The sequence below is a fragment of the Pristiophorus japonicus genome, chromosome 10 (assembly GCF_044704955.1).
Source record: "Pristiophorus japonicus isolate sPriJap1 chromosome 10, sPriJap1.hap1, whole genome shotgun sequence".
Taxonomy (NCBI): domain Eukaryota; kingdom Metazoa; phylum Chordata; class Chondrichthyes; family Pristiophoridae; genus Pristiophorus; species Pristiophorus japonicus.
In genome coordinates this window covers 173,606,985-173,633,501 of record NC_091986.1, presented here as the reverse complement: position 1 = coordinate 173,633,501, position 26,517 = coordinate 173,606,985, and the positions used below count along the sequence as shown (strand labels likewise).

Genomic DNA, 26,517 nt, shown 5'->3' with positions numbered 1-26,517 from the left:
ATGAGATTCCCAAAACAAGCGCTCTACTCGGAACTCCTTCACGGCAAACGAACCAAAGGTGGGCAAAGAAAAAGTTATAAGGGCACTCTCAAAGCCTCCCTGATAAAATGCAACATCCCCACTGGCACCTGGGAGTCCCTGGCCAAAGACCGCCCTAAGTGGTGGAAGTGCCTCCAGGAGGGCGCTGAGCACCTCGAGTCTCATCGCCGAGAGCATGCAGAAATCAAGTACAGGCAACGGAAAGAGCATGCGGCAAACCAGTCCCACACTCCCTTACCCTCAATGACTATCTGTCCCATCTGTGACAGAGACTGTGGCTCTTGTATTGGACGGTTCAGCCACCTAAGGACTCATTTTAAGAGTGGAAGCAAGTCTTCCTCGATTCTGAGGGACTGCCTATGATGATGATGATGATGTTAATGAACAGAACACGGCACATGTGTGCAAGCACTTTCCCAGTTTCTCCGTCTCCGTCATATCTGTTCTGATGATGCTACCTTCCACACCAGTGCTTCCGATATGTCTTCCTTTTTCCTAAACCAAGGATTCTCCTCCACTGTGGTTGACAGAGTCTTTGACCGTATCTGTCCCATGTCCCGCACTTCTGCCCTCACCCCTTCACCTCTCTCCCAGAATTACAATAGAGTTCCCTTTGTCCTCACCTTCCTCCCCTCCAGCCTTTATATTCAACGGATCATCCTCCTCCAACACAATGCCCCTACCAAACACATCCTCCCCTCCCTTTTCAGTATTCCGAAGGGACCATTTCATCTACAACACCCTGGTCCACTCTTCAATCTCCCCAATGTACCCTGCTCTTCCACGGCACCTATTGCAAGCGCAGGACATACAACACCTTTCACTTCCTCCCTTCCCACTGTCCAGGGCCCAGCATTCCCATCCAGGTTAAACAACAGGTGCTGGTAATGGTTCTACTGTTGCATCTACACCCATCTTTTGTTTCTTTACTTGTCCCATTACCACCCCCTTTTGCCTTGCACCATCCCTCTTGCCATTTATTGTCTCCTGCCTTCCACCCTATCACAGACCTTCCCTTTAGTTCTTTCCTCCCTTCCCCCCTTCCCTGCCTCTGCAAGTGTTTAAAATCTGTTCTATCTCTAACTGTTTCCCGTTCTATCGAAGTATCATTGACCTGAAACATTAACTCTGTTTCTCTCTCCACAGATGCTGCCTGACCTGTGGAGTACTTCCAGCATTTTCTGCTTTTACTTCAGATTTCCAGCATTCACAGTATTTTGCTTTCGTGCAAGCATCCCACTGTCCCTGAGTAAGAAATGACAAAGAATTGGCAATGTAATTCAGGTCTGCCTGCCCTGTATCAGCCAAACAACAACCAATCTGAAACCAGTCACTGCTCCATGCCAGTGCCCTTATAATATTCAATATTAGAGGTTATTAAGAAGAAATTTGCATGTGTGCTCTATACATAATATCTTGAAAGCAACAAAGAACATTTGATACTGAAAGGTTCATGCCTGTCTAGAGTGCATTGCAAGATAAATGATATACAGTAACCACGAGCCAATGGATAAATGGATCACCCAGCACAATAGTAGCTGCTTTATTTGTGGATAATCTACTGTTCAGAAGCAGTTCACCTCACTTCTGCCATTTTGTGATATTGAGATCACAGTGAAATAAATAGTTTAAATCAAGCGTGTTGTATTATTTTCTTATAGAACTGCCACTGCCGTCGTATTAAAGTTAATTGATATGTGTAACCTTTCATCCATGCGAGAGTTAAATCGTCCTGCTGTGTAATATATTCCTTTATGTCTTTATTTCATCCAAATTATGATTTCTGTCATACGTTTCTATCGTTTTCTGTGCATTAGAATTAATTCATTATTCTATGTAGTGTTTATATCTGTTTATCCTCCAACTATTTATGGTCTAACTCTTCCCTATGTAAGATTACGTCCGTTTGTAATTAGCATCTTTCTGAAGTTTAATTCATCATCCGTATCATGTTTGCAGCTTCTATCATTCTGTTTAAGGATTCATTCACCCATCTATATAATATATTTCCATTAGTCTATTCCACCTATCCAGCTGGCAGCGCATAGTCGGTTCAGGCGAACTATTTTTGGTAACTTTTATGAAGATGAGCAAAATAAATACACCATCCCACGTCATCACTTCGTTTTATTCTGTGCAAGGGGAGATTGAGTAATCGTTCACAAATCAGTTCGGAGCTAAACTCGATCACATAGATTTATGCAAATAACTTCAATGTCTGATTCCAATCTCTCCATAGAGAAACTTATTTTCTCTTTCCCAGAGTTCAGTTGAACATATCTTACGTTTTACGACCAAATTTTAAAAAGACAACATACAGAAGTGTCTATCCGCGTAGTTCCTCGGTACTGTGGGCTGCTTCCTTTCAATGATCACCTTAACAGATAGTTTTAACTCTGATAAATGTTGGCTTCCTTCTGTGATCAACTTTTCTTCAAATCAGATCGCACCCTATTAGGATTTGGTATTCCCTGTTAAGCATGGTGCTTTCAGGGCTATACCTAATACAGATTCCAAGGCATCATTCAGTTTCATGAAGCGCCTTACCTTAATCAGGTTATGTGCCACTATGTACGGTGCATTTGGGGCTCCGTGGATACCAGGAGCTAGCTTGCCCGTGCCGTAACCGTGCCAAGCCAGAGCGTAAGGGTTGTCTATGGTGATCCAATACTTCACTCGGTCTCCTAAAGCCTTGAAACAGAACTCTGCATATTCAGTAAAGCGCTCCACCAGGGTTTCATTGATCCAACCTCCATACATGTCCTGCAGAGCTTGGGGCAGATCCCAGTGATACAGAGTCACCATGGGCTCAACGCCTACATCTCGAAGTCTTTGGATCAAGTGGATGTAGTGCCTCAGCCCAGCTTCATTGCGATTTGAGAGCAGACCATCTGGAAAGATCCTGGACCAGGCGATGGAGAACCGATAGTGTGTGACACCTAAAGTTTGGATGGCAGTCATGTCCCTCTCCACGTTGTTGTAACTATCACTAGCCACATCCCCGCTGGCACCGAGTTGCTTGTGGGTGAAAGTATCCCAGACCGACGGTCCTCTTCCGTCCTGCTGCCAACCACCTTCTGTCTGGTAAGCGGAGGTCCCCACCGACCACATGAAGCCCTCGGGGAAAGTGTCATGCAGGAACAGGTTGTCATCCGGGTAGGGCAGGCTGGCAAACCTGGCCCAGGTCTCCTCGCCTGCCCCAGGATCCCCATTCAGAGACACCAACCATGGGCAAAGGATGAGAAGTAAAAGCGTTGGTGGCTTCATGCTGTTGCTCGCTGCGTGGTAGACATGGCTTGGTTGGTGCTGTGGTCTAAGAGGAGGGTGAGCTGACCAGGAAAGGGACGCGATGTGCTCTTTGCAATGACACACACAACATGCCCACAATTACACTCGCACAGGTTTACCGTAAGACTCATCAGAACACGGACACCTCCATCCAGGGACATCTATTAATAATTACCCACTGACTGCTCTGAACCAACAGCCTGGGGCAGAGAGAAAGCGAGAGCGAGAGAGAGAGAGAGAGAGCGAGCAGCTAATAATACTGCCAAGTGATGCCGGTCACTAAAGAGACGCAGCAGCGTGCGAACATACAGGCTCCTGATCTGCCCTGTTCCTCTCAGGTACACACTCAGAAACGGCGCAACCTGCTCCCTCTTGTTTTGTGCTCATCGAAGGAGATGTCACGGAGAGCCGTGTCATCATCTTCCTGATGTGCCCGTGCGTCACTTGAACTTTCCAAAAAGATGCCATTTTTAAAAGAAAGTGACGGGAAATGACCGAAGTGTAAGTTTCGGGGCGGATTTCAGTCAGAGCAGAAGCGGCTGCCTGTTGCCAGGCTGTTGAATCCGGCAGCTGCCACAGGGCTTGGGGGGAAAAAACAAACTCGGCGATAGACCGAAGGAATCACCCGGTAGTTGGGAAAGATTTGTCTGCTGAATATTGGAGTTGTGTTTTGTGCTGAGCGAGTGCACCTCCCGAGTGTCCAGGCACTCTCGGTGTTAGACGCAGCCCCAGTAAAGCTTGTTCAAGTTTCAGCATTTGAAGGACTGGCCACTTTTCACACAGTTGTGCGATTTGCAGAAGTGACTGTGCGCTAACTGCAGTAGTGGGAAAGTCTCGGTGACTCTAATAGATAGATGTATGGGGCAATGACCGGGCGTGCTCCACACGAGTCAGTATGGCTGCTTGCTGAGGAGTAGTTTGAGCCGAATCAATGCCTTGCTGTCATTTAAACAACTCCTTTCACCACTACACTTCGGATTAAAATACTGATCACCAGGCAGATCCACAACCCGGGCGTAAAGCTGGATCACACATTTAAAGAATACACAGGGAAGTAAAACATGATAGGGAAATCAAACTATCTGCTACATCTAAGATAAATACATTTAACGAGAAAATAAATGTCCCTCCTGTCAGGTTTGCACTGAAGTGGATCCTCGTTAAAGGTGCACTGGGTTCAGGTCTCTCTATTTTATTGAAAGTCCTTTTAATTTAACCTTAAGGCTGACACGGTGGGACCAATGAATCGTGGTTCATTCACAACAGGAAGAGCTTCTCAGATTCTCTCAACCATGCAGTCTTGAGAACATCAACATTGTGGTGGGCTGATTGGTCAACTGTTACAGATTGTGCCTGTGGAACATTCTGTAACGTATTTTCTGTCTATCCTTTCAGAAATTGCATTAAATAGCATCAATACATTAGTTGGCTATTTACCAGCTATCTCAATAACACAAAAGAAAAAAGCTCACATGTTCTTAAATACAGGATCGGATCTAGGGCTACAAAGTTGTAACACTCTAGCGGATTTGGAAGACATCGTCAATCAGAAGTGAAGCCTGGGCGGTTTAGAAACTCATATTTGTTGAGTATCTGTAAAGCATGCTTCCAGGTGCTTGTCTAAGGCCGAGAGGGCCTACAGCATGATTGAGAAAGAGGCATTAGCATGTGTGTTCGGGGTAAAGAAAATGCATCAGTACCTGTTTGGCCTCAAATTTGAGCTGGAAACCGAACACAAGCCCCTCACATCCCTGTTCGCTGAAAACAAGGGGATAAATACTAATGCCTCAGCCCTCATACAAAGGTGGGCATTCGCGCTATCAACATATAACTATACCATCCTCCACAGGCCAGGCACCGAGAACTGTGCGGATGCTCTCCGTCGGCTACCATTGCCTACCACGGAGGTGGAAATGGCACAGCCTGCAAACTTGTTGATGGTGGCGCAGCCTGCAGACTTGTTGAGGGTCATGGAAGCATTTGAAAATGATAAATCATCTGTCATGGCCCGCCAGATTAGGACTTGGACCAGCCAAGATCCTCTCTGTCCCGAGTAAAAAACTGTGTACTGCATGGGAGCTGAGCCAGCATCCCTGTTGAAATGCAAGAGCCAATCAAGCCATTCCAGCGGCGAAAGGACGAACTGTCCATTCAGGCAGTGTTACCAAAAAAGGGCAGGGGGATGTTCATCCCGGATCTCCACAGCACACACCCGGGTATTGTAATGATAAGAGCGATAGCCAGATCCCACGTGTGGTGGCCCAGTATCGACTCTGATTTAGAGTCCTGTGTACGGCAATGCAGCGTATGTGCTCAGTTGAGCAACGCGCCCAGAGAGGCACCTCTAAGTTTGTGGTCCTGGCCCTCCAGACCATGGTCGGGGATCCATGTCGACTATGCGGGTCCGTTTCTCCGTAAAATGTTCCTGGTGGTGGTGGATGCTTTTTCAAAATGGATTGAATGTGAAATAATGTCAGGAAGCACCGCCACCGCCACCATTGAAAGCCTGAGGGCCATGTTTGCCACCCACGGCCTGCCTGACATACTGGTCAGTGACAACGGGCCATGTTTCACCAGTGCCGAATTTAAAGAATTCATGACCCGCAATGGGATCAAACATGTCACCTCAGCCCCGTTTAAACCAGCCTCCAATGGGCAGGCAGAGCGGGCAGTACAAACCATCAAACAGAGCCTTAAACGAGTCATAGAAGGCTCACTCCAAACCCGCTTGTCCCGAGTACTGCTCAGCTACCGCACAAGACCCCACTCGCTCACAGGAGTGCCCCCGGCTGAGCTACTCATGAAAAGGACACCTAAAACCAGACTCTCGCTGGTTCACCCCAACCTGCATGATCAGGTAGAGAGCAGGCAGCAGCAACAAAATGTAAACGATGGTTGCGCCATTGTGTCACGGGAAATTGATCTGAATGACCCTGTGTATGTGCTAAACTATGGACATGGTCCCAAGTGGATCACGGGCACGGTGATAGCTAAAGAAGGGAATAGGGTGTTTGTAGTCAAATTAGACAATGGACAAATTTGCAGAAAGCACCTGGACCAAACGAGGCTGCGGTTCACAGACTGCCCTGAACAACCCACAGCAGACACCACCTTTTTCTAGCCCACAACACACACCCAAAGGATCAACACCACCACGCCGGACCAGGAAATCAAACCCATTACGCCCAACAGCCCAGCAAGGCCAGGCTCACCTAGAAACCCTGCAGGGCCAACAACATGCCAGCCCAGCGAGGGCACAGCCAACACACCAGAACAGGCATTTGTACCGAGGCGGTCCACCAGGGAAAGAAAGGCTCCCGACCGCCTCATCTTGTAAATAGTTTTCACTTTGACTTTGGGAGGAGGAGTGATGTTGTGTATCTGAAAAGCATGCACTCCCATGTTCCGCCACAAGGTTGCTCATCCCCTGAAGTCCCAAGGGATCCCAGCATCCCTTGGGAGCACTGTATATAAGCTGGCCCCTAAGGCCTGTTCCTCACTCTGGAGTGTCTTATTAAAGACTGAGGTCACTGTTTCTTTAACCTTCCTGTGTGCAGCCTCATCTGTGTTAGGAACGCAATAATATTCATTCCAAAATTGGTTACAGTTTTGAAACATATAATGATGCTTATAAATGTTTTCTATTGAATTTTAATTATTTTTGTGCTATTTAAGAGCTGTTACATTGAGAAACTAAATTTGGTGTCGTTTTGGAATGTGGATCCTTGACCGCTGGGGACTGGGTCGACGCTGCTTGAACTTCTGTCAGTTCAGACCTTGACCCTCAGCAGCTAAATTGAACATTTATCCCCACCCATTGAGTGCAACTCAAACCCTGCTCCAAGAGGTGAAAGGTGAAAGGGCTGATGTCTTTTTAACCTCTTCTATTATTGGTCTAAGTGACTGATTAACTGTCTTGGAAATGTAAGGGCCGATTCTAACCCGACGTACCCCGTGTGATTTTCATGCACATACTGCTGTGCTGTTCCCAGACTTCGCCCAGGCGCTGGTCAGAGCCAGCCAGGGGCCTCATGAATACATGCAAATCGAGGTACTACTCTTCTTCTTAGGCAGTCCCTCAGAGTCGAGGATAACTTGCTTCCACGCTAAAAATGAAATCTCAGGTGACTGAAGAGTCCAATGTGGAACCTACATTCTCTGTCACAGGTGGGGCAGACAGTGGTTGAAGGAACGGGAGGTTGGGGAGCCTGGGTTGCCTAGCGCTCCTTCTGCTGTCAACGCTTGGCTTCAGCTTGCTCTCAGCGAAGAGACTCGAGGTGTTCAGCGCCTTCCTGGCAGCTTTTCCTCCACTTTGGGCGGTCTTGGGGCCAGGGATTCCCAGGTGTCAGTGGGAATGTTGCACTTTTTCAAGGAGGCTTTGAGGGTATCCTTGAAGTGTTTCCTCTGTCCACCTGGAGCTCACTTGCCATGTTGAAGCTCCGAGTAGAGTGCTTGTTTTGGGAGTCTCGTGTCAGGCATGCGGACGACGTGGCCCATCCAATGGAGCTGATCGAGCGTGGTCAATGCTTCGATGCTGGGGATGTTGGCCTGAGCGAGAACACTAACGTTGGTCTGCTTATCCTGCCATTGGATTTGCAGGATCTTGTGGAGGCAGCGTTGTTGGTACTTCTCCAGTGTTTTGAGGTGCCTGCTGTACATAGTCCATGTCTCTGAGCCATATAGGAGGACGGGTATCACTACTGCTCTGTAGACCATGAGCTTGGTGCCGGTTTTGGGGTCCTGGTCTTCAAACACTCTCTTCCTCAGGCGACTGAAGGCTGCATGGGCATACTGAAGGCAGTGTTGGACGTTGTCGTCGATGTCTACCTTTGTGAGCAGTAGGCTCCCGAGGACATGGTCCACATTGTCCAAGGCCTTGTCGTGCATTTTGATAACCGGGGGGCAGTGTTGTGTTGTAAGACAGAGGAGGTACTGTGAGGCATTTTAACATGGAAGTCATGCCCAGTTCCAATCCTGCATGAAGCCGAGTATGATTGGTGTGTCAGAATTTCTGAAATAACATTTAACGCAGCATTGTGTGCCATTGTGATGGTTGGATTGTGAGGAGAGTTTCTAGTTTCTTTCTCATAATTTTTGCATTACTTACCCTCAGTAAGTTTTATCTGCTTGCATGGGTACTATTATTGCTAGTTTCATTTGGATTGATGAACAATTGGAGGAAAAGGAGCAACAGCAGCCTCAGTGACCAGTTGTGCCTATTAGAAGACAGCAGGTGAGGTGGATGGGGAGAGATCTTGGTAAGAGACCATACCCAGCACCCAGAGTGTACAGTCAAGAGTGATTTTATTAAATCTATCCGAATAGCACTTCATCAGTGGCTACGACCACCTCCAACCAAAAATAGCTATCGGGGGTCTACTTGCAGGACAGGACTCCGATTTCCATATTAATATTAAATCTTATTATTGTTTTGCGAGGAAGCAGCAGAAGAATGAGGGCCAACTAAACCCCTAATGATAAAACATTTGAGGGATGCATTAATTGCTCAGTGACTCCATTCTCCTGCCCTGAAAACTTGCACAAAGCCCCTCTGCATTATCAGTCCTTGTTACACCCCTTCACCACTCCCTTAATCCTGCATTAAAGAACGTTGAAACCATTCTGCCAACGTCTATATCAATGACATACTGACAAACGAACTCAGAAGCTGCTACAAAGCTACACTGCAGACCAAAGTAGAAACTATGATAAAGCTGATTAATCTAATTCCTAATTGTCATCCATACATTTCTCACCTAAGTGTCAACCCATAGCCCCTTTCTTGTAAGAAATTTTCCTAACTCTACTACTGGTCGGCGGCGAGAGGTGACAGTCCGGAGTGCGTGGAGGCCTACAAAAGGCCGCGAGATCAGGAGTCGGGCAGCGTCAGCGAGAGGTGACAGTCCAGGGTGCGTGGAGGCCTACAAAAGGCCGCGAGATCAGGAGTCGGGCAGCGTCAGTGAGAGGCGACAGTCCGGGGTGCGTGGAGGCCTACAAAAGGCTGCGAGATCAGGAGTCGGGCAGCGTCAGTGAGAGGCGACAGTCCAGGGTGCGTAGAGGCCTATAAAAGGCTGCGAGATCAGGAGTCGGGCAGCGTCAGTGAGAGGCTTGTGCAGCTACAGGAGGAAGGCAAAACAGAAGTAGAAAGAAATAGAAAGGTGACGTCACAGCCAAGGGGGTAAGAGATTGGCTTGTGATTGGTAAGTAGTTTTTCTTTTTTCTCTTCTAGATCAGTGAGTAACTTTTAGCATTGTTGTTGCCAATTTAGATTAATCTAAGGGTTAAGTCATGGCAGGAGAGCTCGGACACGTGATATGCTCCTCCTGTACTATGTAGGAACTCAGGGACACTTCCGGTGTCCCTGACGACTACATCTGCGGGAAGTATATCCGCCTCCAGCTCCTGACGGACCGCATTGCAGAATTGGAGCTGAGGGTGGATTCACTGTGGAGCATCCATGATGCTGAGAATGACGTGAATAGCACGTTTAGTGAGTTGGTCTTACCGCAGGTAAAGGTACCACAGCCAGATAGGGAATGGAAGACCAACAGGAAGAGCAGTGCAAGGAAGATAGTGCAGGGGTCCCCTGTGGTCATCCCCCTGCAAAGCAGATACACCGCTTTGAGTACTGTTGTGGGGGATGACTCATCAGGGGGGAGCAGCAGCAGCCAAGTCCATGGCACCATGGCTGGCTCTGCTGCACAGGAGGGCAGGAAAAAGATTGGGAGAGCGATAGTAATAGGGGATTCAATTGTAAGGGGAATATATTAGGTGTTTCTGTGGCCGCAACCGAGATTCCAGGATGGTATGTTGCCTCCGTGGTGCAAGGGTCAAGGATGTCTCGGAGCAGGTGCAGGTCATTCTGAAAAGGGAGGGAGAACAGCCAGTTGTCGTGGTGCACATCGGTACTAACGACATTGGTAAAAAATGGGATGAGGTCCTACGAGACGAATTTAAGGAGCTAGGAGCTAAATTAAAAAGTAGGACCTCAAAAGTAGTAATCTCGGGATTGCTACCAGTGCCACATGCTAGTCAGAGTAGGAATCGCAGGATAGCTCAGATGAATGCATGGCTTGAGCAGTGGTGTAGCAGAGAGGGATTCAAATTCCTGGGGCATTGGAACCGGTTCTGGGAGAGGTGGGACCAGTACAAACCGACGGTCTGCACCTAGGCAGGACTGTCCTAGGAGGAGTGTTTGCTAGTGCTGTTGGGGAGGAGTTAAACTAATATGGCAGGGGGATGGGAACCAATGCAGGGAGACAAAGGGAAACAAAATGGAAACAGAAGCAAAAGACAGAAAGGAGATGAATAAAAGATGAGGGCAGAGCAACCCAAGGCAAAAAACAAAAAGGGCCATTTTGAAGCAAGATTCTAAAGGGTCGAAGTGGGTTAAAAAGGCAAGCCTGAAGGCTCTGTGCCTCAATGCAAGGAGTATTCGAAATGAAGTGGACGAATTAACTGTGCAGATAGCAGTTAACGGACACGATGTGGTTGGCATCATGGAGACATGGCTCCAGGGTGACCAAGGCTGGGAACTCACCATCCAAGGGTATTCAACATTTAGGAAGGATAGACAGAAAGGAAAAGGAGGCGGGGTGGCATTGCTGGTTAAAGAGGAAATTAAGGCAATTGTAAGGAACGACATTAGCTTGGATGATGTGGAATCGGTATGGGTGGAGCTACGGAAAACCAAGGGGCAGAAAACGCTAGTGGGAGCTGTGTACAGACCTCCAAACAGTAGTAGTGATGTTGGGGAGGGCATCAAACAGGAAATTAGGGGTGCATGCAATAAAGGTGCAGCAGTTATCATGGGTGACTTTAATATGCATATAGATTGGGCTAACCAAACTGGAAACAATACGGTTGAGGGAGAATTTCCTGGAGTGCATAAGGGATGGTTTTCTAGACCAATATGTCGAGGAACGAACTTAGGGGTGGAGGCCATCTTAGACTGGGTGTTGTGTAATGAGAGAGGATTAATTAGCAATCTCGGTGTGCGAGGCCCCTTGGGGATGAGTGACCATAATATGGTGGAATTATACATTAGGATGGAGAATGAAACAGTTAATTCAGAGACCATGGTCCAGAACTTAAAGAAGGGTAACTTTGAAGGTATGAGGCGTGAATTGGCTAGGATAGATTGGCGAATGATACTTAAGGGGTTGACAGTGAATGGGCAATGACAGACATTTAGAGACCGCATGGATGAACTACAACAATTGTACATCCCTGTCTGGCGTAAAAATAAAAAAGGGAAGGTGGCTCAACCGTGGCTATCAAGGGAAATCAGGGCTAGTATTAAAGCCAAGGAAGTGGCATACAAATTGGCCAGAAATAGCAGCGAACCCGGGGACTGGGAGAAATTTAGAACTCAGCAAAGGACGACAAAGGGTTTGATTAGGGCAGGGAAAATAGAGTACGAGAGGAAGCTTGCAGGGAACATTAAAATGGACTGCAAAAGCTTCTATAGATATGTAAAGAGAAAAAAGGTTAGTAAAGACAAACATAGGTCCCCTGCAGTCAGAATCAGGGGAAGTCATAAATGGGAACAAAGAAATGGCGGACCAATTGAACAGGTACTTTGGTTCGGTATTCACTAAGGAGGACACAAACAACCTTCCGGATCAAGGGGTCAAAGGGTCTTGTAAGAAGGAGGAACTGAGGGAAATCCTTATTAATCGGGAAATTGTATTGGGGAAACTGATGGGATTGAAGGCCGATAAATCCCCAGGGCCTGATGGCCTGCATCCCAGTGTACTTAAGGAGGTGGCCTTGGAAATAGCGGATGCATTAACAGTCATTTTCCAACATTCCAGAGATTCTGGATCAGTTCCTATGGAGTGGAGGGTAGCCAATGTAACCCCACTTTTTAAAAAAGGAGGGAGAGAGAAAACAGGGAATTATAGACCGGTCAGCCTGACATCACTAGTGGGGAAATTGATGGAATCAATTATTAAGGATGTCATAGCAGCGCATTTGGAAAGAGGTGACATGATAGGTGCAAGTCAGCATGGATTTGTGAAAGGGAAATCATACTTGACAAATCTTCTGGAATTTTTTTGAGGATGTTTCCAGTAGAGTGGACAAGGGAGAACCAGTTGATGTGGTGTATTTGGATTTTCAGAAGGCTTTCACAAAGTCCCACACAAGTGATTAGTGTGCACAGTTAAAGCACATGGGATTGGGGGTAGTGTGCTGACGTGGATTGAGAACTGGTTGGCAGACAGGAAGCAAAGAGTAGGAGTAAATGGGTACTTTTCAGAATGGCAGGCAGTGACTAGTGGGGTACCGCAAGTTTCTGTGCTAGGGCCCCAGTTGTTTACATTGTACATTAATGATTTAGACGAGGGGATTAAATGTAGTATCTCCAAATTTGCGAATGACACTAAGTTATGTGGCAGTGTGAGCTGCGAGGAGGATGCTATGAGGCTGCAGAGTGACTTGGATAGGTTAGGTGAGTGGGCAAATGCATGGCAGATGAAGTATAATGTGGATAAATGTGAGGTTATCCACTTTGGTTGTAAAAACAGAGAGACAGACTATCATCTGAATGGTGACAGATTAGGAAAAGGGGAGGTGCAACGAGACCTGGGTGTCATGGTACATCAGTCATTGAAGGTTGGTATGCAGGTACAGCAGGCGGTTAAGAAAGCAAATGGCATGTTGGCCTTCATAGCGAGGGGATTTGAGTACAGGAGCAGGGAGTTGTTACTACAGTTGTACAGGGCCTGGAATATTGTGTACAGTTTTGGTCTCCTAACTTGAGGAAGGACGTTCTTGCTACTGAGGGAGTGCAGCGAAGGTTCACCAGACTGATTCCCAGGATGGCGGGACTGACAAATCAAGAAAGACTGGATCAACTGGGCTTGTATTCACTGGAGTTCAGAAGAATGAGAGGGGATCTCATAGAAACGTTTAACATTCTGACAGGTTTAGACAGGTTGGATGCAGGAAGAATGCTCCCAATGTTGGGGAAGTCCAGAACCAGGAATCACAGTCTAAGAATAAGGGGTAAGCCATTTAGGACCAAGATGAGGAGAAACTTCTTCACCCAGAGAGTGGTGAACCTGTGGAATTCTCTACCACAGGAAGTTGTTGAGGCCAATTCACTAAATAGATTCAAAAAGGAGTTAGACGTAGTCCTTACCACTAGGGGGATCAAGGGGTATGGCGAGAAAGCAGGAATGGGGTACTAAAGTTGCATGTTCAACCATGAACTCATTGAATGGTGCTGCAGGCTCGAAGGGCCGAATGGCCTACTCCTGCACCTATTTTCTATGTTTCTAAGTTTCTATGTTTCTATGGTACAAAATGTTCCCCTAGTGACCCCAAAAAAGCTGGTGGAAGGTTGCTGTTGCTCTTGTGGGGACCTTGAGCTGCTCATTGCCAGGGACCTCTGGCTGTTTGAGCTTGTGAGGGCCTGGCAGCAGACTGCTGCACTTCGGCTACCTGCCAGAGCCGTCTGGCCCAACTGGCTTACTGGCACTATGCGTTGATACCATGGCAGGTATTGGTTGATGGGGTATCGAAGGAGCAGATATGCAGACCTTCTTTGAGATGGCACAACACATACTGCTCCTATCACACCACTGCCATGACCATGGGGCTGGAGCTCATCGTTTCCACTGACCTGTGGGAGAGCAGACTGCAGAAGATGATTGACTCCTTGAAAACCGTATCCATGTGGTCCACCAATCTCTCCAAGGTGGAGCCCAGAGCCTGTATGGCAGGTGTTTGAGCTTTCACCAAATCTGGTGACACTGACTCCCTTTGTGAGGGCAGGGCTGCAGCTTCCCAGGAGATGGTCACAGAGTGCTGATGCCATGCGAGATGACAGCACACACGTCACAAGCGGACACTTACATATTTTCAGCCATGGTGCTGAAATTCCTTGGCAGGCCTTCCAATACCTGTTATAACAGCTTGTGTGAGGCAAGCAGTTTTCTTTTCATGGCTGGGCCCCAGAAGTTCGTGGCAGAGCTTGGAGAGGGTCTCGCCCTCCGGCAAGCTCTGCCCTCGCTGTCCCCGCTGCTGGTACCTGCTGCTGCCCACTTGTACTTGGTATTCCATCAAGACCACTTTGACTCACTAACCCACATGGAGTGCCAATGTCTGTGCTGGTGCTTGGGAAGGATAGCGTGTGTGAAGGTGCATCCTCAGGAGGATTGTCTTCCTCCATGATGTATTATTCAGCAAAGTGCAGGTACCTCAGCTACACACCATCGGTCAGTTGCTCGCTCACAGGCACTAAAGGAAGGTTTGCTGGCACTCAGGTAAATTGCAGGCTGGGGTGGGGGTGTTCAGCAGGATCTCGTGGATGGGGAGAGGAGTGCCTGAGGCAGGGGAGGCCAGACTTTCTTCGTGGGGCCCAGTGAAGCACTCCTACTCCTCCTGACCTTACAAAGCAAAGTTATACACCTTGATGGGCCTCTTCTGTCGGCAGACCAGCTGGTGGCTAGTCGAAGAGCCACTATGGTTTATCTGTCATCGGGGTCCTATTGACATCATAGGACCTTGATTAGCATTTATGCATGAAGCTTCTGCCTGAGTCTGGCGGGCACCTCATCCACCACCAAAACCAGTGGCATTAAAATGGGAAATCGGCGGAAATGGATCCGTTCCATTTCAACTGCTCGCCCTTTCTGTCCCCACCAAGCGGGGAGAGTTACGTGTCCCCTCACTTTAAAAATTCCCTTCCCCAACCTCATCACTTCTTGATTACTTTTTCCTTGGACTACTTTGACCAAGATTGCAGTCGCTCCTTCTAACCTCTCCTTTACTGGCTCAGCTCCACTTCCCTTACATCTATCTGAATATAGAAAATTCAGAGCGGAAGTGAAAAAGGAAATAAGAGGGGCAAAGAGAGAGTATGAGAATAGATTGGCAGCTAACATAAAAGGGAATCTAAAAGTCTTCTATAGGTATTCTGGTCCCTATTTTCCCCATCATTGGGCACCGATTTCTTGGTGTAGATGAACAGTTTTAATTTCCCCCCAAGTTTGGGTTCCGGCGCTGACTATCAGCGCCAGAGATTTTGCCACCAGATATTTTGGCGCTGGTGAATATTAAAAAGTGATTCTGCGCTGTTTCTGGCTATTAAGACTATTTTTCCCATCATCGATTTTTAAAAAACGGCGCTCAGAGACATTAGCACCCGTTTGGAAAAAGCCTACCTTAACGTAATGAAATCGACGCTGGCCCGTTTTTATCCCTGATGGAAAGTCCTCCACCCTTATCTGAGCAAATAACTGCAGATAGACCAGTAGAAATAAAACTTACAGATGAGCCTTTTCCATGGATGAGCAAATTGCAGGCAAATTTTAAAAAGATCTTCCACAACAGCCTTTTCCATCGAAGTCCCAACTCCAGGCAAAATTCCAAAAAAATCCTTCCAGGCACATCAAAACATTCAAAGGATCCTCTTCCCCCAAAGACCAAGCTGCAGGCACATCACGACATCAAGAAGAGCCTTTTCCTTCGTTGAAAAAACTCCAGGCACACTACGACATTCAGAAGATCCTTTTCTTCGCAGCTGACCCGACCCGCTGCTATCCCTGGCCAATGGTCCTCCACGCAAGACTGTGCAACAAACTCCAGGCACATTGGAAAGGATCACTGGACATTGATTTTTGTTTTTAAATAGTCTCCCTTACATTTGCAATGTAGATTTGAAGACAGAGTTACAATGCGAAGTTTGACCTGAATAAACAATAATATATTTTAAGGGATATTTTATTACTGTTAAAATTTTATTGTCCACTCGAATAGGGTCTGATCAACCAGATAAGTATGTTTACTACCTTGTATTGAAGCCTGCCTAATGACAACGTGATTCCCAATCAGATGTATTACCGATTAAAATTAATAATTGATTGATTGGTGTAGACCTTATTAGAAGCTCTAAAATGTCTGGACTCTGCAGTAGTTTTGCAAAGAGCCTGGTCACATATGAATACTTGGGTAAAAAATTGAATCCTGCCAAAATGTGTCTGTTTATTTGTGCCACCAGACTCCTATCATTCATTAACTGCCTCAAATTGGGTTACATTTGAAAATCCTGGCTTTACAAGATTACATCTTATGACCAGGGTGTTCATGGAGCTTAACTTGTTCTGGGTCACTGATACATGTACCATGGTCCTGCATTGCAGGAATTAGGTACATGTATCAGTGACCTAGAGCAAGTCAAGATGTCAAGATCCATGAACACCTTAGTACGAGTACAGTTTATAGAACTTGCCTCTGTTTCATTCCAGCTGCAGCTCCTGACAGACCACATTGCGGCACGGGAGCTGTGCATAGATTCACTCTGGAGCATCCGCGATGCAGAGGATGTCATGAATAACACATTTAGTGAGTTGGTCACACCACAGGTAAAGGTTACACAGGCAGATAGGGAATGGGTGACCATCAGGCAGAGCAGTGGAAGGAAAGTAGTGCAGGGGTCCCCTGCGGACATCTCCCTCCAAAACAGATATACCACCTTGGGTACTGTTGGGGGAGATGGCTCATCGGGGAAGGCAGCAGCAATCAAGTTCATGGCACCAAAGTGTGGCTCTGCTGTGCAGGAGGGCAGGAAAAAGAGTGGGAGAGCTATAGTGGTAGGGGATTCTATTGTAAGGGGAATAGATAGGCGTTTCTGCGGCCGCAAATGAGACTCCAGGATGGTATGTTGCCTCCCTGGTGCAAGGATCAAGGACGTCTCGGAGCGGCTGCAGGACATTCTGGAGGGGGAGGGTGAACAGCCAGTTGTGGTGCATATAGGTAGCAACAATATAGGTAAAAAGCGGGATGGGATCCTACAAGCTGAACTTAGGGAGCTGGAGTTAAATTAAAATGTAGGAACTCAAAGGTAATAATTCCAGGATTGCTACCAGTGCCACGTTCTAGAATCTTTTGAGGATGTAACTAGTAGAGTGGACAAGGGGGAGCCAGTGGATGTGGTGTATTTAGACTTTCAAAAGGCTTTTGACAAGGTCCTACACAAGAGATTACTGTGCAAAATTAAAGCACATGTTATTGGGGGTAATGTATTGACGTGGATAGAGAACTGTTGGCAGACAGGAAGCAAAGAGTAGGAATAAACGGGTCCTTTTCAGAATGGCAGGCAGTGACTAGTGGGGTGCCGCAAGGTTCAGTGCTGGGACCCCAGCTATTTACAATATATATTAATGATTTGGACGAAGGAATTGAATGTAATATCTGCAAGTTTGCAGATGACACTAAGCTGGGTGGCAGTGTGAGCTGTGAGGAGGATGCTAAGAGGCTGCAGGGTAACTTGGACAGCTTAGGTGAGTGGGCAAATATGCGGCAGATGCGGTATAATGTAGATAAATGTGAGGTTATCCACTTTGGTGGTAAAAACAGGAAGACAGATTATTATCTGAATGGTGACAGATTAAGAAAAGGGGAGGTGCAACGAGACCTGGATGCCATGGTACATCAGTCATTGAAAGTTGGCATACAGGTACAGCAGGCGGTGAAGAAGGCAAATGGCATGTTGGCCTTCATAGCGAGAGGATTTGAGTATAGGAGCAGGGAGGTCTTGCTGCAGTTGTACAGGGCCTTGGTGAGGCCACAACTTGAATATTGTGTACAGTTTTTGTTATGTATGCAACACTATGTAACCAGCATTCTACCGCCACCAGAGGGCGTATCTGTTGGAGTCACAAGGGATCCCAGCATCCCTTGGGAGCACTGTATATATGCAGGCCTCCCATGCTGTACCAGTGCTCTGCAGTTCGAATAAAGAGATTAAGGTCACACTTACTCATGTCTACAGTACTCAGTCACATTGCTTTATTCGAGACATAACAACTGGCTACGAAAGAACGAACCATCACGCGAAAATACAGAGAACTGTTGATAGTCTGACGAAATTCTCAGAAGGTGATTATTGGAAGGCCTTTGTGGAGCAACTTGACCAATACTTCGTGGCCAACGAGCTGGAAGGGAATGTGAACACTGCCAAATGAAGGGTGATCCTCCTCACCGTCTGTGGGGCCACAACTTATTTATCCTCATGAAGAATTTTCTTGCTCTGGTGAAACCAACAACCAAATCGTATGAAGAACTGTGTACGCTGGTCCGGGAGCTCCTAAATCCGAAGAAGAGCGTTCTGATAGCAAGGTATCGATTTTACAAATGTCAAAAGTCTGAAGGCCAGGAAGTGGCGAGCTACGTCGCCGAACTAAGCCACCTTGCAGGACATTGCGAATTCGATGGATTCCTGGAGCAAATGCTAAGAGACGTTTTTTGTGCTTGGCATTGGCCATGAGGTTATCCTTCGCAAACTATTGACTGTTGAAACACGGAACCTGAGCAAAGCCATAACGATAGCCCAGGCATTTATGTCCACCAGCGATAACACCAAACAAATGTTGTAGCATAAAGATGCTTCGGCAGGTACTGTACACAAAGTAACATTGTTTTCAGGCAGGAATGCATATGGCAGAATGTACACGCCTGCAGCTGTACGACCTCAGATGACTCAGAGTCTCCGTCAAGCGTGAATGCGAGGCAGTTAACACCTTGTTGGCGCTGCGGAGGTGATCATCGAGCCCATCAATGCCGCTTCAAACACTGTGCATGCAAAGGCTGTGGAACAATGGAACACCTCCAGCGAATGTGCAGATGAGCTGCAAACCCTGCAAACCACCACATTGCAGAAGAAGACCGATCCATGGCAGATCAAACCGAATTAGAGACTCGAACCGAGGAGGCAGAAGTGTACGGGGTACACACCTTCACCACAAAATGTCCACCGATCATGTTAAAAGTTGAACTGAATGGAATTCTAGCATCCATGGAATTGGACATGGGTGTGAGTCAGTCTATCATTAGCAAAAAGGCCTTCGAGAGGCTGTGGTGCAACAAGGCACAAAGGCCCAAGCTGAGCCCACTTCACACCAAGTTGAGAACTTACACTAAAGAGCTGATCCCTGTAATTGGCAGTGCAGTAGTAAAAGTCTCCTACTTTAGTAAGTAGTAAGAGCACTGCACGAACTACCACTATGGATTGTACCAGGAGATGGCCCCACACTGTTCGGCAGAAGCTGGCTGGGAAAAATTCAGTGGAACTGGGACGACATCCGAGCGCTTTCGTCCGTCGATGACGCCTCATGTGCCCAAGTTCTGAGCAAGTTTCCATCGTTGTTTGAGCCAGGCATCTCAAATTTCTCTGGAGCAAAGGTGCAGATCCACTTGATTCCCAGTTCACAACCCATCCACCACAAGGCACGTGCGGTGCCATACATGATGCAAGAGAAAGTGGAGATCGAGCTGGACAGGCTGCAATGAGAGGGCACCATCGCGCTGGTGGAGTTCAACGAGTGGGCCAGTCCGATTGTTCCAGTTCTCAAGGGCGGTGGCATGGTCAGATTTTGTGGGGACTATAAAGTAACGATTAACTGCTTTTCGCTGCAAGATCAGTACCTGCTACCCAAGGCAGATGACCTATTTGCGACACTGGCAGGAGGAAAGACATTCACCAAGTTGGACCTAACCTCGGCCTACATGACGCAGGAGATGGCGGAATCTTCGAAAGGCCTCACCTGCATCAACACGTACAAACGTGACAGAGCTGCGATCGTCCCTGGGACTCCTCAATTATTTTGGTAATTTCCTACCCGGGTTAAGCACCTTGCTAGAACCTCTACACATGTTGTTACACAAGGGAGATGACTGGGTATGGGGGAAATCACAAGTGACTGCTTTTGACAAAGCCAGAAATCTGTTATGTTCCAACAAACTGCTTGTTCTGTATGAGTATGATCCATGTAAACGTTTAGTGCTAGCTTGCGATGCGTCTTCGTATGGGGTCGGGTGTGTGTTACAAAAGCAAACAAATCGGGAACATTGCAACTGTTCGCTTATGCATTCAGGAGTTTTTCCAAGGCCGAAAGGGCCTAGAGCCTGATTGAACAAGAAGCTCTGGCATGCGTTTATGGGGTAAAAAAACATGCACCAGTATCTGTTTGGGCTTTAGTTCGAGTTAGAAACTGACCATAAGCCACTCATATCGCTATTCTCAGAGAGCAAAGATGGACGCTCACACTGTCTGCATATAACTATGTAATTCGCCACAGGCCAGGCACAGAGAACTGCGCTGATGCCCTCAGTCAGCTACCATTGCCCACCAGCGGGGTGGAAATGGCGATGCCTGCAGACTTGCTCTTGGTGATGGATGCACTTGAAAACGAAAAGTCAACCGTTATGGCCTGCCAGATCAGGACCTGGACCAGCCAGAGTTCTTTACTGTCTCTTGTAAAAAAACTGTGTCCTCCATGGAAGCTGGTCCAGCGTCCCAGCAGAGATGCATGAAGAGATCAAGCGATTCTAGCGGCGCGAAGCCGAAATGCCCATACAGGCGGATTGTCTTTTGTGGGGTAATCGCGTGGTTTTGCCTAAAAAAGGCAGGGAAACATTCATACGCGAACTACACATTATCCAGTCAGCCATAGTAATGATGAAAGCTATAGTCAGATCCCATGTGTGGTGGCCCGGTATCGACTCAGATTTGGAGTCTTGCGTGCGCCAATGCAATACTTGCTCTCAACTGAGCAATGCACCCAGTGAGGCACCGCTAAGTTTGTGGTCATGGCCCTCCAAACCGTGGTCTAGGATCCACGCTGACTTCGCTGGCCCATCTCTAGGCAAAATGTTCTTGGTTGCTGTGGATGCTTATTCAAAATGGATTGAGTGCATAATAATATCTGTAAGCACGACCACTGCCACCATCGAAAACCTATGAGCCATGTTTGCCACGCACGGTCTGCCTGATGTCCTTGTCAGTGACAATGGGTCATGCTTCACCAGCGCTGAATTCAAGGAATTCATCACCGCAATGGGATCAAGCACATCACATCTGCCCCGTTTAAGCCTGCATCTAACGGCCAGGCAGAACGGGCAGTCCAAACCATCAAGCAAAGCTTGAAACGCATGTCGGAAGGCTCCCTGTAGACCCGACTGTCCCGAGTCCTGCTCAGCTACCGCACTAGACCCCACTCGTTCACCGGGGTTCCCCTTGCCAAACTGCTCATGAAAAGGACACTCAAAACAAGGCTCTCTCTAGTCCACCCTGATCTCCATGATCATGTCAAGCGCAAGCGGCATCAACAAAGCATGTATCATGATCGTGCAAATTTGTCATGCGATATTGAAGTCAATGACCCTGTATTTGTACTCAACTATGAACATGGTCCCAAATGGCTTGATGGCACTGTCATAGCCAAAGAAGGGAGTAGGGTACTTCAGGTCAAACTTGGACTAACTTGCAGAAAGCATTTGGACCAAACCAAACTGCGATTCACAGGCAGCCATGAGCAACCTGAAGAGGACACCACCAACTTCGACCCTCCGACACACACACAAGTGGCAACTGACATCACGGTTGACCACGAAGCTGAACTCATCATCCCCCAGCAGCCCAGCAAGACCAGCTGCGCATCAGCCCAATGAAGGCCCAACCAACTCACCTGCACCTATGTTTGTACTGAGACGATCGACTAGGGAGCGGAAAGCCCCAGATCGTCTCTGTAAATAAGTGTACTATTGACTTTGGGGGAGAGTGATGTTATGTATGCGACACTATGTAATCAGCATTTTACCGCCACCAGAGGGTGCATCTGTTGTAGTCCAAAGGGATCCCAGCATTTCTTGGGAGCACTGTATATAAGCAGGCCTCCCATGCTGTACCAGTACTCTGGAGTTAGATTAAAGAGACTAAGGTCACACTTACTCACGTCTACAGTACTCAGTCACATTGCTTTATTCGAGACATAACAGTTTTCCTATCCTAATCTGAGGAAAGACATTCTTGCTATTGAGGGAGTGCAGCGAAGGTTCACCAGACTGATTCCCGGGATGACAGGACTGACAAATGAAGAAAGACTGAATCGACTAGGCTTATATTCAATGAAATTTAGAAAAATGAGAGGGGATCTCATAGAAACATATAAAATTCTGACGGGATTGGACAGGTTAGATGCAGGAAGAATGTTCCTGATATTGAGGAAGTCCAGAACCAGGGGTCACAGTCTAAGGATAAAGGGTAAGCCATTTAGGACCGAGATGAGGAGAAACTTCTTCACCTAGAGAGTTGTGAGCATGTGGAATTTTCTACCACAGAAAGTTGTTGAGGCCAGTTTGTTAGATATATTCAAAAGGGAGTTAGATGTGGCCCTTCCGGCTAAAGGGATCAAGGGGTATGGAGAGAAAGCAGGAATGGGGTACTGAAGTGCACGATCAGCCATGATCATATTGAATGGTGGTGCAGGTTCGACGGGCCGAATGGCCTACTCCTGCACCTATTTTCTATGTTTCTAAACTGATTAGTTACAACACAGAAGAAGGCCAATTGGCCTGTCAAATCAATAAAAAGATTTTCTAGTGCTGGATTAAAAAAATAATGTACAGGATTCAGGTTAAATGGCAAAAATACATATGTTTATTAAACATTTGTACAGTACTGTTGTACTTAGCTTAATTTAACTTATATTTTAACTTTATTAACTTTAATAACTTTAATAACTGTAATAAATTTTGTGTCAAACCTTTCAATGAAGAAACAAACAAACAAACTAGCAAACAAACAAGCCATCTTTCCTCCCCTTTAGCGCTGTGTGCCACTCCTGCCCCTGTTGTTGCCTCTACCCCTACCCATGCCCGTTGTTGCAGACTTCTGCTTCATCGCCCCCCCCCCACCCCAAGGTTTCTTCTGTTTTCTTTCAACAGCGCATTTGTTGTTGGTGGGTTGCGACAGGGACAGAGCTAGCAGATGTCATTGTGGAAGGCACAGGTTCCTCTTTGAAATCTTCCTCAACCTGAGGATCAACCCTTGAATTTGGTCTGCGGGTTAGAATGTTAGTGGCAGCTATGACAGCCTGGGTGTGCCCCCTTATTGTTGCTGCTACCTCTGATATCCCCTCCCTCATCTGTCCTGACAGCATTGTCACCTGTAATGACAGTCCTGCAATTTCTCCCGTCACCTCAGTCATTCCTCCAGCCAATGTTGCTACTTCATGTGTCAGTCCCACTTATACTACCCTCACCCCACCGAAAATTTCCAGGAATCTCGTTAGTTGGATGTTCTTCCCACTCATCCCCACGAGATGTCCTATGTTCCCTGCATTCTGTGTTTCTGGTTCAGCTCTCCCTCCCACCCTTCTCTGCCATCCCGCAGGTGTGGCTTGTTGCGACACACTGGGACCCGCAGCCTCAGACGGGTACACCTTGAAATGTCGCGTCGGTTGATACGCTCAGGAAAGGGCTTGTAATCCTCGAGGGGTTCACCATCTCCAATTCCAGTGTAACCATCTCGGTATCGGAGTCTGCCTGTTGCCCTTCATTCTCCTGATGTAGAATATCTGGACTGACTGCTTTCTGAACATGCTCTTCTTCTACTTCAGGTGCATCTTCCTGATGCGCAACTTCTGCAAAACATAACGGGGATGCTTGGTTAGCAGCAGGGAGGAAGGGAAAGTGTAGCCAGCATGTGCAGTACTTAATATGTAGCCAACCCAGACTGTTCAATTTGGAGGGCTTACCCTCTCTTGGTAAATTGGGTCCAGCTTCCATGTTGGTGGTTGATCTTCTCCTATGATATTTAATCATATCAGTTATCCTCTGTTCCACGGCTGCTCATTGCAGCCGACTAACTGGACCTCCTCCAGTTTTGGACCTTTCTCGGTTGATCTGTGACACCACCTTCTACAAAGATGAAAATAGAACTTTTTAAGAGAGGGTCCTTCTGCACACACACACACACACCCACCCACACACACACATGAATCACATTTACAGATGTTATTGCAGTGCATAAATATCAATATAAATATAAATAAATATAAATAAAAATATTACTTACAGTCACTGCTTGTCCGAGGTCCTGCCACTTCATTTTGAGCTGTGCACCACTTCTCGGGGTAATGGACATTGCAGTAAAGTCAACTGCAACCTGGTCCCAAACTTTTGGGAGTACAGAGGATTTAAGGGCTAGATTTTCTACTTTTGTGCTTATCGCCCAAAAATGGGCGATATTTCCGACGTGGGCGGTAAAAAAGGGTTTTCAGATCACTGGCTTCTCGCCCATTCTCAAAGCACCTCGGGCTAAAACCTTCACTTTTTTTGCCTGCTTAACGCCCACTTAACCGCTGAAATGACGTATAACGCCCATATATCGCCCATTTTGGCACAAAATGGAAACTGGCGGGCATTTTTCTGAAACTTATTGCCGAGCGTTACTTTCCCCATGTGCTTAACACCAGGAAAAAATATTACCGCCCGCCCTCTTATTTTGGGCAGAATCAGCAGAATGGGCGAATTCAACGCCCATAATATCGCCCAGCCTTACTTTCCACACGGAATTAACGCCGAGATTCAATATTAACGCCCAGCGACTGTATTTTATCGTAAATAACATATTTACCCAAACTAGCGGCCATGGAGATCGCCCATCGTCAATTTCACCACCTCGCACACATTTCGCCCACAATATCGCTCCCTCAAAAAACCGCCCACAAAAGTGGAACTAACCGGGACGAATCACAGCGTTATGGATGCCATGTTGTAGATCACATGTCGCGTCCTTTAAAAGGCCGCTGTGCTTCAACCTCGGCGGAGTTCGGATGTACTCTGCAGGTCATTGGAGTTGATGTGGACATCTCTAAAAACATCTTGACCACACTGTGGCCGATTGGTATTGAAGAGGTGTGTTCATCGGGACATTCCTTGTTTGTGTGTAATTGGTAGAAAACAGAGAACGACTGCAATGGGGCCTGTCCTTTCTCACCTTCTCTTGGTGACCAAATACATGCAGCAGACTCGACAACGCCGAAGGAATGCTGCACTGTATTATGTGCCCAATGAATGAAGTGACAGACTGATGAGGACCAGACGTTACACCCCCCCGCAAGGACAAGGAGAAGCATTCTTACCTCAACTTGCCTGACACCACCTGCCTTCGGAGACTGTGCTTCCACAAAGAGGTTATCACTGAGGTATGCCAGCTGAAAAGGGGAGATCTGCAGCATGCCAGCACCATCAAAACTGCACTGTCCGTTGAGGTCAAAGTCACCGCGACATTTGCGGACTTTCTCAGCATGCCACACATTGCTGCATTAGACAGGTTACTGAAGCCCTGCACACACATAGGAGGGACTTGATCAGCTTCCCTATGACCAGGGAGGCACAGAGTGAGAGGGCTCTAGGTTTCTCCAGAATTGCAAACTTCCCCAAGGTGCAGGGAGCAAAAGACGGGCACCTTTTCAGGATGCTGAGGTTTTCAGGAACCACAAGGGATTCCACTCCCTGAATGTCCAGCTGGTTGTTGACCATCAGCAAATTATACTGGCGGTGAATGCTCAATTTCCGGGCAGCATCCATAATGTGCACATCCTGCGTGAGAGCACTAAATCTGACTTGTTTAACAATGAGCCACAAGGTCAATGCTGGATGCTTGGGGATGAAAGGATATGGCCTTGCCACGTGGCTGATGACCCCGCTGCGTAACACCCGCACCGAGGTCGAGAGGCGATACAACGAGAGCCACAGAGCAACTCAGGATATCATTGAGAAAACCATTGGAGTACTGAAGCAGCGCTTCAGATGCCTGGATCACTCAGGAGGTAAGCTCCAATACCACCCTGAGCAGGTAGCTCAATTCGTGGTGAGCTGCTCCATGCTACACAACTTGGCTATTAGGAGAGGACAAGAATTGCCTGATGAACCTGACAGTCCACCTCACCAGAGAGAGGAAGGGGAGGATGTGGAGGTGGATGCTGACATTGGGCCAGACAATCAGGCTGATGCTGAAGCCATGCCCCCCTGCAGACCGCATGAAAGGGCCCATGGTGGCATGATAGCTGCAAACCTTATATCAGGAGCTCATCAATGATCGCTTTGCCTGAAAGAATGTTGCTGGTATTTACAAGTCTGACACACTGCTCGGTGTGCAGGTCATACATCAATGCTGGGCATCACCTTGGTGACAGTTAAAGTTTAAGTGTGATTATACCTTTTGACGTTAAGGAATCACCAGCGTGTAATGGTACAGCTATCTGAGCCAATGTGCTGCAAGGTTTTGTTAAATAAAAAATATTTAAACCGAACATTAGTCTGAAATCATCAGTATTTCTGTACAAACCAACCCTTCCCACTCCCCCGCTCCTCCCCACCTCTACCCCTTCCCCT

General features: G+C 47.3%; 1 protein-coding gene across 1 annotated transcript in view; it reads right to left on the bottom strand.

Moving 5' to 3' along the window:
• Nucleotides 1-3,656, bottom strand: part of kl (klotho) — a 168,261-nt gene extending 164,605 nt beyond the window's left edge. Inside the window, exon 1 of the mRNA XM_070892342.1 lies at nt 2,587-3,656. Within this exon, the coding sequence (XP_070748443.1) occupies nt 2,587-3,306 (720 nt within the window). The 5' untranslated portion in view covers nt 3,307-3,656. The remainder of the gene's footprint in view (nt 1-2,586) is intronic.
• Between the last annotated feature and the right edge of the window lie 22,861 nt (nt 3,657-26,517).